At 38.0% G+C, this 12,998-nt stretch overlaps 2 protein-coding genes across 2 annotated transcripts in view; one reads left to right on the top strand and one right to left on the bottom strand.

Annotated features, from left to right (window-relative positions):
* LOC113678986 (protein sidekick-1) overlaps positions 1–12,196 on the bottom strand; it is a 29,644-nt gene extending 17,448 nt beyond the window's left edge. Inside the window, exons 1-5 of the mRNA XM_089186962.1 lie at positions 11,690–12,196; positions 10,554–10,870; positions 6,007–6,151; positions 2,772–3,097; positions 2,384–2,531 (exon numbers count right to left, since the gene is read on the bottom strand). Of these exons, the coding sequence (XP_089043088.1) occupies positions 2,384–2,531; positions 2,772–3,097; positions 6,007–6,151; positions 10,554–10,870; positions 11,690–11,753 (1,000 nt within the window). The 5' untranslated portion in view covers positions 11,754–12,196. The remainder of the gene's footprint in view (positions 1–2,383; positions 2,532–2,771; positions 3,098–6,006; positions 6,152–10,553; positions 10,871–11,689) is intronic.
* LOC149037082 (uncharacterized) lies at positions 6,287–9,525 on the top strand. Its single transcript, XM_089188329.1, has 3 exons — positions 6,287–6,307; positions 8,630–8,798; positions 9,268–9,525. Exons 1-3 carry the CDS (start codon positions 6,287–6,289, stop codon positions 9,378–9,380), a joined length of 303 nt encoding a protein of 100 aa, XP_089044455.1. The 3' UTR covers positions 9,381–9,525.
* Positions 12,197–12,998: the final 802 nt, after the last annotated feature.

Genomic DNA, 12,998 nt, shown 5'->3' with positions numbered 1-12,998 from the left:
CTGGATCAGTCCAATTGTTGTCGTCCCCAAGAAATCCGGAGAAGTTCGAATCTGTGTTGATATGCGTGAGGCAAACCAAGCAATTAAGCGGGAAAAGTATCTCATGCCAACCATTGATGACCTTGTTGCTGATTTGAATGGTGCAACGCTTTTCAGTACATTAGATCTGTCCTCAGGATACCACCAGCTTGAGCTATCACCTGAAAGTCGTTATGTCACAACCTTCAGTACACATGCTGGCCTAAGAAGATACAAACGTTTGCCTTTTGGAATTAATGCAGCGTCCGAAATTTTCCAGGAAAAGATCAGGGAACTCCTTTCTGGCCTCCCAGGATGTAAAAACATCTCAGATGACATCATAGTATTTGGAAAAGACCAGGAAGAACACAACAAGAATCTCCGTGGTGTTCTCCAGAGGCTTAAAGAAAATAACCTCCGTCTCAACAAAGACAAGTGTGCGTTTTCCAAAACTGAAATCAAGTTCTATGGTCACATTTTCAGCTCTGTCGGTGTTAGACCTGATCCAAAGAAAGTTAAAGCAATCCATGAGGCACAACCTCCTCGGAACCATAGTGAACTGAAGTCTTTTCTTGGTATGGCACAGTACGTCTCCCGATTCATACCAGACTATGCCACAATCACGACCCCTTTGCGCCTGCTGACCAGACAGGACACCCCTTGGAAATGGGAGCAAGAAGAACAAAAGGCATTGGACAAGCTGAAAGAAGCCCTCGCTGGGGATCAAGTTATGTCCTACTTTGATCCAAGAAAGAAGACCGAAATCATTGTCGATGCGAGTCCAACTGGTCTTGGTGGACTGTTAGTACAAGAAGGCAAAATTCTTAGTTATGCAAGCCGTGCTTTGAGTGATGTGGAAAGTCGCTACTCCCAAACAGAGAGAGAGATGCTTGCCGTAGTATGGGGAGTTGAACATTTTCATCTGTATGTTTATGGTGCCCAGTTTTCTGTTGTTACTGATCATAAACCTCTCATAGGCATCTTTAAGAACCACAAGCAAATTTCCCCAAGAATGGACAGGTGGAAACTTCGACTCATGCCCTACGACTGTCAGCTGATCTATCGGCCTGGAAGAGATGCCGAAAACCCTGCTGATTACATGAGCCGACATCCGTGTCCCACAGCACCAGAAGAACAAAATTTGGCTGAAGATTATGCCAACTATGTATGCTCTAATGCTGTACCAAGAGCAATGACGCTCGAAGAAATAAAACACGAAACCAGAAATGATGCAGAAATGCAAGCTGTCGTCAAGGCTGTGGAAACTGGCCAATGGAATGTTCCAGACGTACAGAAATACAAGAAGCTCAAGGAAGAATTATCAGTGTTCAATGGACTAGTATTAAGAAGAAACAGAATTGTGATACCATTTACTCTCAGAAGTAAAGCAGTAGACCTGGCACATGGTGGTCACCAGGGTATTGTCAAAACAAAGCAACTCATCCGAGACAAAGTGTGGTTCCCCGGAATCGACAACCTAACAGAAGAGAAGGTCAAAAGCTGTCTTTCATGTCAAGCTGCATCGACCAAGTCACCACCGATTGAACCCCTTCGAATGACGTCACTCCCTAGCGGACCTTGGAGAGAAGTTGTACTCATTAGACAACCCAAACAGAACAAGCTCAGCACTCCATACAATCCAAAACCATTCATCGTCGAGGAACAGAAAGGTACCATGGTCACAGCGAGTGATGGTTCACACACTGTTACGAGGAATTCATCGCAGTTCAAAGTTATTCCCAAACATCTTGCACCCTGCCAAGAGAATGGTGGAAGGAAAGATGAAGAAAAGACACAATGTCCATCCGAAATGAAAGCTGACGCCTTGCCGAGACGATCGAAACGACAGATCAAACCTCCTGTCAGGTTTTCAGACTATGTACAAATCGTCTACGAGAAATAGGCTGGAAAAGGAACTTTTCTGATTCTCTGAGAACGTTGACATTATATGAAGTGTTTGAAGGAAAAGAGATCTCAGTTTAAATTTAGTTTGAATGTTGATTATTTGATTACAAAACGATGTACATTGTTTTGTTTAGAATTTTAGGACGTTTATCACTTAAAATACAGTTAGTCACCTTGTGTTCTTTTCATCCGAAAAAAAGGGAGGGATGTAATGTCGTAAGTCAATCATGTTGGATCACGTGACTAGAGAGAGAGAGTTTGATTGTTAAAAAAAAAAGAGCAAGGTTTTTTTTACTACAAGCAGGGCGTTGTGGTTCATTTTACTTTAGCTCTATTCGAGACTGATACTCTCGATATCACAATTACTGTTCTGTAAATTGTCCAATTTCACCTTAATTTCTCCATTGTTATTGTGACTTCAGTTTGGATCAGCGGGACAAAAATGAGAACAAATAAATACCTTTAGTGAAAAGTATTCCATAGGCCTCCACTCTCAAAACCTTGAACTTATTATACTTTGTTGGCAAAAAGCGTATAAACTTTGCACTTGCAAATTCCTTTAGACTGTTTTTCACTGTGTCAGTTTTTCCTGAATTTCCTGGAAAGGCCTGTTAAACAAAAAGTGATATCAATGTATTGAAACTTGGCATAGTTAATGGTTTACTGTAATTTGTGAAATGAGATCAATTAAAACCTACAACTTGAATTTGGAAAATGACATCTGTAATTTGCAAAATGAAAATCAGTAGTTTTGTAACACAAGTACTAATTTTCGCTGTTGTAAATACTTGAGCATGTATATATATATATATATACAGAAAATATATATATGAGCATGCCATATCAACCTTGTCAAGTTTGTTTTCTTTATAGGGGAGAAAGATGGTACTGTTGAGTGAAAATCTCAGTTTGTACTCTGTGGTCCATTCTTGAAGAGTTGGTGATTGGGTTGGTGGATTTCCTCGAGTAGCAACAGCACAGATAACATACTCATAGAGAAGGTCAATTTGTAGGTAGTCAGTAGGATCAGTTGTAGTCTTAGGTTCCCATGCCCCTCTTCCATTAAGACGACCATATTTAGCTGCATATTTGGCTTTAAATCTTGAACTGGCTGAGAAGCTGTCATCTGGAATTCTACCACCGCTGGCCAAGCCAATTGCCTGTGAATCACATGCTGCAAGGTAACAATTTTAAAGTTAACCTTCCCATCTTAAATGGGATCAGCCATCAGCCATCAGCCATCAGCCATCAGCCATCAGCCATCAGCCATCAGCCATCAGCCATCAGCCATCAGCCATCAGCCATCAGCCATCAGCCATCAGCCATCAGCATCAGCCATCTTAGCATGTAGTTTGATATGATTTCTCACATGCCAAGACGCGTTTTGAAGGCTTGAAGTTGCTCGATTTTTCACTTTTTGCAACAAGCGTTTGACAGCACTTTGTTAAAAAATCATGTGAATTTTAAAATTAAACCAAAGCTCCTTAAAATGCCACAAATAAAAATCAAATGAATTATACTTTGAAGTAAAAACACCCCCGATTTCTTACCAAACATCCTCCTTCAGTACTCGCACACTAAAATTGGTCAATGTTACTGTATTTTTTGCATAATTAATTGGGTAGAAACCCAAATTTTCGTTTTTCCCCATTTCCTCGGAAACATTTGATTTTTCAAACTTCGAAATATTTTTTTTTTAAAATACATCTCCCTAGAAGGTTTTTCCAGGCAAATTATCAGAATTTTCGAATTTTTTAGCCTGGCCAGCGATTCTCGATATTTACAGTCATGGGCTCTTAAATTGTGACCTACCACAGGAAAACGTCCGTTTTCAAACGGCTTTCCGTTCATTAGCCGTTTGTCAGCCGTTCAGAAAAATTTGCATCTGTTTGAACGGCCTCGGTCATCCGTTCGATAGAAACATCCATCCGTTCGACCGGCTTGATCATGCGTTCGTCGAAAACATCAGCTCGTTCGAACGGCTTTGTTATCCGTTCTCAGAAACATCAGCCCGTTCGACCGGCTTGGTCATCCATTCGTCGAAGACATCCATCCGTTCGACCAGCTTGGTCACCCGTTCGTCAAAAATATCAGCCCGTTTGTCAAAAACATCAGCCCGTTCGAACGACTTGGACTATTTTCCGTCAAACGACTTGTATCATCCGTTTGGAAGGTTCAGGATTCCCGTAAGTACTAAAACAAGGAACGACCTAAAACCACCTAAAACCACCTAAAACCGCCTAAAACCACCTACAACCACCTACAACCACCTACAACCATCTACAACCACCTCAAAAATTTCAACAACCACCTACAACCACCTCAAAAACATCTACAACCACTCGCAAACTATCTAAAACCATCTAACACAATATAATCAACCATCTCACGAAAGGGAAATGCGATAGCATGTTGATTATTTTATATTCCCTCGGCAAAAGACTTAAAGAACTTTACAAAATGAAGTAACATGTTACAAAAAATAATACATTGGGAATCATACATAGGCGCGCGTATATATGGAAGTTTTTGTAATCATGATTCAAAGCATTTTCCATCTTAAGAGTCAGCGCCAACGCACTCTACGATTGTTGTTCAAGGATTGTCGATTCATTTATTTGCATTCATTAATGAAGTCGGATTTTCTTCCCAGAAAAGGGCTATTGTGTTTATATGATAAACAAAATAATACATGGTTGCTTGTAGATATGGAATTTCTCTTCTCGTGTTCAACTCGACATCTCACTCGTTCACTGCGCTCACTCGTGAGCTATCGAGTTAAACACTCGAAGATTAATTCCATATCTACGCGCGCCCATGTATTATTCCCTACTTATTAGTTTTTGTAACTTGTTAGTTCATTTTGTAAAGTTCTTTAAGTCTTTTGCTGAGGGAATATAAAATAATTAACATGCTATCGCATTTCATTTCGTGAGATGGTTGATTATACATGGGACCAGGGAGAGTAAGATTTCAGGGGAAGGTAGAGGTTTCGTTCGATTCTCGTATTTCGTGTACGTGACATGTTGTCGTTTCGCCTTATTTTAGACATTTATGCCCTGTGTTAGATGGTTTTAGATAGTTTGCGAGTGGTTGTAGATGTTTTTGAGGTGGTTGTAGGTGGTTGTTGAAATTTTTGAGGTGGTTGTAGATGGTTGTAGGTGGTTTTAGATCGTTCCTCGTTTTAGTACTTACCTCAGGACTCTATAGTGTTGCGTTACCTGTCACACAGATCCGCTTTACGCAAATGTCGCGAGATTGTATTATAGTAACACCAGAAATGGAATCGTGCGCGGAATAGTTATGTTTGCCGCATCGAATTCACTGTCAAAAGAAAAGATATAGGGAACAATTTGGCAACATGCAAAGCTGCTAGAAAAAAGTTGCAGTCGCGTTTTTGTGTAATAAAGCGGCAATAAACACTCGACACGGCAAAGATAAATAATGACAACTTGACCTTCACAGGTTATTCGAGGTTTGCTTTTAATTAATAGAAGACGCTGAACTAAGTTTCTGTTTAACAAACTTGAATACTTCGTCAGGCAATTTTCTAGCGGCTGTGGGAAGTCAATATTTTATTACATCAGAACAGTTGACTATCCGTTCGAACCTACTTAATCGTGAATCGGACCGGCTCTGCATTCGTTCGGAATGATAACCTATCCATTCGGCTCTTACGGCAATTGCTTCTCATGAAATTAATCGTAAATACATTCATCCATCTGTGTCAACCAGTTCGAAAATTTTCACAAGCCGTGCAGTCGTTTGCGTTACCCGTTCGATAATTTTCACAAGCCGTGTAGTCGTTTGGGTAACCCGTTCAAGAATTTACACAAGCCGTTCGGAATACTTGATAGCTCGTTCAGCCGTTCGATAGCATCCGTTTGATAGCATCCGTTCGAACGGGTGAGTTACCCGTTCGGTAGCCGTGCGTTTCACCCGATTAACGAAAATCCGTTAGTGTACGTTTCCCCGTGGAAGGTCACCTTTGTTTATAGTAAAACAAACTACCACAGATAACTGTGAAATGTAAGGATCAAATTGAGGATGTGTGCAACATTACACAAAAGTTTCTAAACTTACTTGGCTTCTGTTTCACTCCAAACACCTCTGTTCTCATACACACCTCACCCTGGTGTTTTTGTGGCAGGAATCGCAAATATCTTGTCAACACTCCATATACAACATGTTTGACATTTGAGTTCCTATCCTTATTTCCCTCTAAAACCTTCGGAAAATAATTATAACTCATCATAGAGTTCCAGGTAGAATGTAAAATGTAACTATAATTGTAACTCTTCATCCTGGTGAAACTAATCATCCCTCTTGTTTTATGACAGGAAATACTTTTATTGTTGTCACAATGGTTGGGCTGGCTGGCTCAGTTAATCTTCATAAAAACAGAAAAATATAAATGTAGGTGTAGGAATAAGGCCCGACATTTAGGGAAGAGGCCCACTGGACTAAGCATACATGAATATATCATAATTTGACCATTGGATTATAAAAAATAGCACACTGACCCTTGAAGGTGAACTCTAGCTAATTTCTACAACTGCAGTTTACCTGTGACAATCAATTTTTATTACTTCTTGGATTGAGAGCAGCAATCTCTCAGAAATTAGATATCATTTGTTCTGCACTCCTTTGACAACCTTTTTTTCCCTTGCGAACTGAATTCCCAGTTTTCTGGGAATTCCTAGGAATTCCTGGGAATTCCTAGGAATTCTCAAAAATTCCCAATTATGCAAATGACCCTTGCAAACTGAATTCCCAGTTTTCTGGGAATTTCTGGGAATTCCTAGGAATTCCTAGGAATTCCTAGGAATTCTCAAAAATTCCCATCTATGCAAATTAACTCTGATTTAAAAAGCTTGGAATTACTGGGAATTTCTGGGAAAGGAAGACTCCAGTTTTGTGAGGACTTGGAATCCCTAGGAATTCCTAAGAATTCTCAGCTTTACAAACTACCTATAATTTAAGAAGTGTGGAACTCTTGGGAATTGCTGGGAATTGAATTTGAGGCAATTTTAATACCCTGAGGTCCACATAAATTCTAAGAAATTCTCAATACCTTGAATGTGAAGGTTTTAAGAAAAAGAGTAATTTCAGAGGCTTAAAACTTTGGCTCAATAAAAGGTATGCTATACAAAACTTACCAAGAGATATACATACATGTACATGTTTATAACTTAAAGATCATGAAATTTATTACTCAAACTAAGTTTTAGTAAATCTTTACATTAATATGAATTTTCTCATGAACCAGCTGTCAGTTATGTTAAATGGAAATTGCCAACTTCCACAATAATTAACAATAATTACATTGTTATCTTACTTCCCTAACCTACATTACTGGTTGCCTTTGTTAGAAAACCTTGGAACAGTCAAGCTCAGTTGCCTCAAACACTGTCAGAGACTTTTTGTTGACAATACTTTTAGTTGAAATTTCATTCCTTAGACAAACAAATTCAACACCTAATTAATCTTTCTTTTTTCATGATTGTTGTGGCTGCTTTTTTTCAGTTTTTTGCTCTATTTTCATGACTAATTGCTGTAATTTGTTTTGCTGTTTTTATTCTTACAAAACATTTTTGTAAGAGTTCCAATACTTGTGGATCATCCACACACTTTGCAAACATTTGGCATGCAGACAAGACAGAGGTAGTCAATGTACCCTTCAATTTACTTCATTTGAAACTCTGATCTGAAAATATTTGTCAACAAGACTTGTTAGTAGTGAGAAATACCAACCGAGTTTCCTTTCATAACTTAATTTCTTAAATGTCCCAATCACTGGATCTCCCCAAAAAATATTACATCTTTTTATTTTTGGTGCAAATTACAAGTCCTTCTTTATATAAAAATGAAAAGTGCTAGTCACACTTCAGTAATAACAGCTCTTAAGTTTACTTGTTGTTCTTCTCTGTCTGTCAGCTATCAACAAAATTGTTTTATACTTCGGGCAGTGCATAACCATTTGTGGACCAGAGTTCCAACGCACCTCTGTATTCGCATATAGCTACTCCTGTCTCTTGTACAAATGTTTCTCCTTTGTAAGACGCACTCTACTCTGTTGTCAATACTGCTTCAAGTTCAGTGGAAACGACTGACTGAGGAATCGAGATGGCCGTGTTGGAACGTGTTGCTGAACGCTTGCTACGGTCAAGCTTTGTAGATTTAGGTACTGGTACACTGGGATCATCTATGTATCTCTTACACTTCTGAATGTGGTATCCTTCTTTTATAAATATGAGGGTAAAAGACGATTTGTAGTCGCATTCAAAACTGTGATTGGCTTGTGTTATTTCTCACCTTTGCCATTAACACAACTCAAGTGAGTTTCGAGTCTTTGTTTCCTCGTCAACTTTCGGCCACAAATCGTGCATTTGTAATACGATCGATTCTTGTCGATTATTTCTACATAGAGTGAGCTCACATCTTTATTTATATCACCAAGCTATCCATCTTCTAGAAGCAGAGAACCTGTCGGAGAAGTCAAAATAAAGTTGGGCGCTTCTCTTAACACTGCAATCGGCAAGCCAGCGGATTCACTCTGCTAGCCAATGACAAGCCCTAAAAGATCCACGTGATCATGCCCGTGATCGGAAACAAAGAAGACTCCATTTGCCGCTCATCTTTGAATGTACTTTTCATCGGTTGATCGCTTTTCTCAACTGTTTTGCTTAATATAACATTTCTAAAGATAGCTTTTATTGTGGTTCAATGGGAAAACGAGAATAGCGTGAGTGTTGTAAAAGAGAAGAAAGTCGTTGGCGCCGTGGAGTTAAAAGTAGGGACAACAGTTGACATATGGACCGGTACAAACAAGGATCGAGTGGCCATCTGTAAAGCTACAATTTTGAAAGTTTGTGGTGAGTAAAAATTGCGATATTCGTTGTGATCAAAAATCTTATAAAAGAATAGATGTAGCGGGTTGAATTAAGCTTACATAACGCTCGGCGCAACTGAAACTAGAATAATTCTGAGAATCGAATCGGTCACTTGCATGCCGCAGTTTCTTAAGCTTATGCTTTACAATGAAATAAACCTATCAGTAAGGTTTCAAGATTCCTCTAGTCACGTTTGGGAACATTCAAGATTCATAACAAACCTTAGTACATAAAGAAGCCCTCCTTGGTAAAAAAAAAAAAATGTATTCAGCCCTTTTTTAGTAAAATCCATGAGAGAGATGTACTAACTCCAATATAAAAGTCACTCAATATAACAGAGATTTCTCAATTTGAGAATCCAATGAATGCCCTTTTCCTCATAGCCATCTTAAAAGCCTGGTCTAAGCTTTAAACATACATATTTTAATATATTATTTTTTTTCAAATTCAGATGTCAAGGAATCCAGATACAAAATGGTCAAGGTTCTTGTTGACAACCTCATTCAAGGCCAACTCATTGTGAGTCCAGGAAAAAAAAATACAAACAGTACAAACAGCAGCTAAGTTTTGCAGTTTAGGATAACTTCATTCTAATTTATTGTTACAGTTACAACAAGATTTTAATCAAAAAATCAATTTTATTTGTCTGTAATTAGCCCCTTCACTCCCAAGAATATAACTATATAAATATAACTTAGGATATTGTATTTTTTGGAAAAGAATCAACAGATTTTATTCACAATTTGTGTCAAACCAAATTTAATGATTGATTAGAACTATTTTATATGAATAGCTGTAGTTGAGGATTAATCCTTATGAAGTTTTCAAGAAAAGGAAAATAAATCAAATTCCATCCTAATATTACCACACATTGATGTTAATAATTAATCAAAAATATTTTACATGTACGCCTTAATCAAGCTTTTAAATAAATTTCATTGAATACTTGAATTTTAGCTGAGTTTTTTTTAATTTAAAGTGTTTATTTTATATCATTAGCCTCAAATTTTTGCTTAAAATTCCCAGTAATTCTTAAACATTCCCAAAAATTCCCAAAAATTCCCAGAAATTCCCAGAAATTCCTAGGAATTTTTTAGATTTACAGCTTTTCAGGGAAAGTCATTGGTTCTCTGAGTTGGAATTCCTAGGAATTCCTAGGAATTCCAAGTCCTGTTGGCTATAAACTTGGAATTTCTGGGAATTTCTGGGAATTTCTAGGAATTTCTAGGTTTTTAGAACCAGAGCTGTTATGGTTGGGAATTCCTAGGAATTCCTAGGAATTCCCAGTCCGAATTTACCGTGAAAATTCACACCTTTATTCCTAGGAATTCCTAGGAATAAATTCCTAGGAATTCCTAGGATTTTCCTAGGAATTCCTAGGAATTCCAAAAGCCATTTCGCAAGGGTTGTACCATAAATATTTGGTGCAATAACATAGTTCAAAACAATTTGTTAGATTCCCTGTCCATTTCTCCCTTGTATTCTTTATGCAACCTTGACTTCAAATTCAGGCATGCAAAATATAATTTGCTGAATGAAAAATAATCACTCAAAATTCATGATATTTACTGAGCATGAGGAGAATACTTGTTGAATTTTCATAGTTCAAATAATCCTCTGCATACCTATAACTCCTTTGGTGGCCATTTTGATATAAATGCATCAACATTGTCAAAACTCAGGAACAGTGATTGAGGCAAGATATCATATAATTCTCAACTAGCCCATGTGGCATACCTTAACCTGCCCACTGAATTCCATATAGTCTGTCCACGTTATCCCATTTGTAGATAATTGTAGTGTGTAGTTCTTCACCCACTGATCTGCTTGAGAATTCCCTTGAGTAGACACAGCACAGATGATATGAAGTGTCTGTAGATCAATCTGTAGATATGGGTTAGTGTCACTTGTTCCTGCACACCATGATGAACCTGATGTGAAGTTCAGTCTACCATTCTTGGCTGGTGTGCTGACACTTTGTACTGAAGAAGCAGTTATTTTACCATCTGGAATAGTTCTACTTCCCATTCCAAGATCTAAATCAACACAGGCTCCTACAGAAATAAAATTTACATTTGCACTATAACACAGTTATAATAATCATAGTAACATTCAAGAATGGTTGGATGTGAGAGACATATGCATGTCTTGAATCTCTCTATAGGGTATGTCTCATACAAAATCCATTTCACAAATAGGGACAATTAGAGCTGGTCTGCCTCTAAAAATATTTATCAATTTGATTACAAATTTGGAGGAAATTTAAATCTGATCATTAAAACTGCAAATGGAAATACATCGGGTCTCATTTTTGACGGTGTCCATTTTTAGAGAAAATGAGGAAAGATTCAAGTTTCGAAAAACTGATGTGCTGCATCAAAGAAAAATAAATTGCTGCTGCGAATTCGAGAAACCTGGGTCGTTAGCCCTTCCTTGGAGCAAGGAGAAGTTGACTTTCAGTGTAAATTTACAATTTTGGGAGCGCAAGGTAGATATGTATTAGACTGGTCCAAATTCAAAGCTTTCAGTAGATAGGAAAAGTGAAATAAATTTCAAGAATGCTTTAACCTAAAATTGATGCAGATGTTACCACTCAATTTATTCGTTGAAACAGGAATTGAGCTTGATGTAAAAACAGGTAGATTCTTAACCGTACTATTCTTTTAAGATGCCATTTTAATTACGAAAAAACAACGAATCCCGAGGGACCCTCGTTTCTTTCTGATATTGATTCTGTTCGCAATGAGGATTAACCTGTGACCGTACGGCTACACTACTCACGACTGAAAGAAATCTCCCACAAAAGTACCCTGAATGTAAATTTTAACATAAAATAAACCTTTCCTATTGATTTAAGATTGTATGGTACTCACCTGAAGTCAGTGGAAAAAGTACAGCGAGAAAAGCTACCCGGAAACAATGATTAAAGTGCGCCATCTCGATTGAGTCAGTCACGGTATGCGTGTATCACGATCGTTTTGCTTGACCGGTCTTCTGTAAACGAAAGTTCATCCGAAAAAAGATTGTCTCCTCACTATTTAAACTTGGCTTTGTATGATTTGTAGCAATATCGTCAGCGGTTTCAGAAAAACAATCAGTCTCTTCGTAGGCCGAGTAGTTTCGTTCCATAACAAGATGACATAAGCCTGAAGTTGTTGATATTTCCCACAATGCCGTGGGCTGCAGCTCATAATTCATCATATTTCAGCTGATTTCAGTACGTAACAGCTTATAAGTTAAAATTTAACCACCTTCTCAGAGATGAGAAGGAACTAAGTTTACATTCTCAGATCTTCTCATACCCATGTACATAGGAAAAGGCAGAAGAACTCAAAAACGACTTCATTATCGACAGACATAAAAATTACGTCGAATTCCCTAACTACGCCCGCTGACTCGCTTTTTAGTACACAGAAGTAACCCCTAAGCAAAGTCCGTATTTTCTCAATTGTCAAGCAACAAGTTTTATTCCGTTTAACTACTCTTGGACGAAAGATGGCCAGGTTCCAACTGGTGATGGCATCAAGTTGATGAATAACAGTATCATCGTCACGCCACTGGATACACAAGATTATGGGCAGTATGTGTGTCACGCTTCAAACAGCTTTGGGTCAACAAAGTACAAAATCACTCCACTTCCAAGATGCTTTGTGCACCTGGTGAAAGAAAACAAACGACTTTCAAACCAACTATTAAACACCAAAGATCGCTTAGTTACTTTGTTTCACTGCAATGATGTTTTTTTTTTCAAGTATATTCACCCTTAGGAACACGACGTTGTTTTTTAACCCCGAAACATGAACACCCTTCCAAACTTTCTGTTGTCTCGTCTCTTAGCCGTACTTCATCAAATGCCAGAAATTTCTTTTGCCTATTGACTCGAAGTCACATACATGACCTTCAGTAATTTCGAACAAGCAGGACAACTAATAGGAGAAATACAGGCATATTTTAGTTTTGAGCCCCCTTAAAATTAGTGTATAAAGTTCTGTTTTGATTATGTTACAACCTAACGGGCCAATTATGATATATGGAATGATCTACCTGCATTGCACACTCTTATAACATTCTAACTGAAGAGAGAAAATGTAACTTCACACAGAACATCGTCGGCGTATGAGACCACCACATAATATTGCTTTTGATACATAAATGGTTATACCAAACAATTGTAAATAGAAG

This window comes from Pocillopora damicornis, chromosome 11 (assembly GCF_964200805.1).
Source record: "Pocillopora damicornis chromosome 11, jaPocDami1.2, whole genome shotgun sequence".
Lineage (NCBI taxonomy): Eukaryota > Metazoa > Cnidaria > Anthozoa > Scleractinia > Pocilloporidae > Pocillopora > Pocillopora damicornis.
Note: the sequence above shows the minus strand (reverse complement) of the source record. Positions and strands in the feature narration are given on the sequence as shown.

Excerpts from the sequence above, each read along its gene's own strand:
- LOC149037082 (XM_089188329.1), top strand. The coding sequence starts at position 6,287 with ATGGTTGGGCTGGCTGGCTCA. Across the intron at positions 6,308-8,629 it reads TGGTTGGGCTGGCTGGCTCA|ATAGCTTTTATTGTGGTTCA; the intron begins GTTAATCTTCAT and ends ACATTTCTAAAG. Across the intron at positions 8,799-9,267 it reads TACAATTTTGAAAGTTTGTG|ATGTCAAGGAATCCAGATAC; the intron begins GTGAGTAAAAAT and ends TTTCAAATTCAG.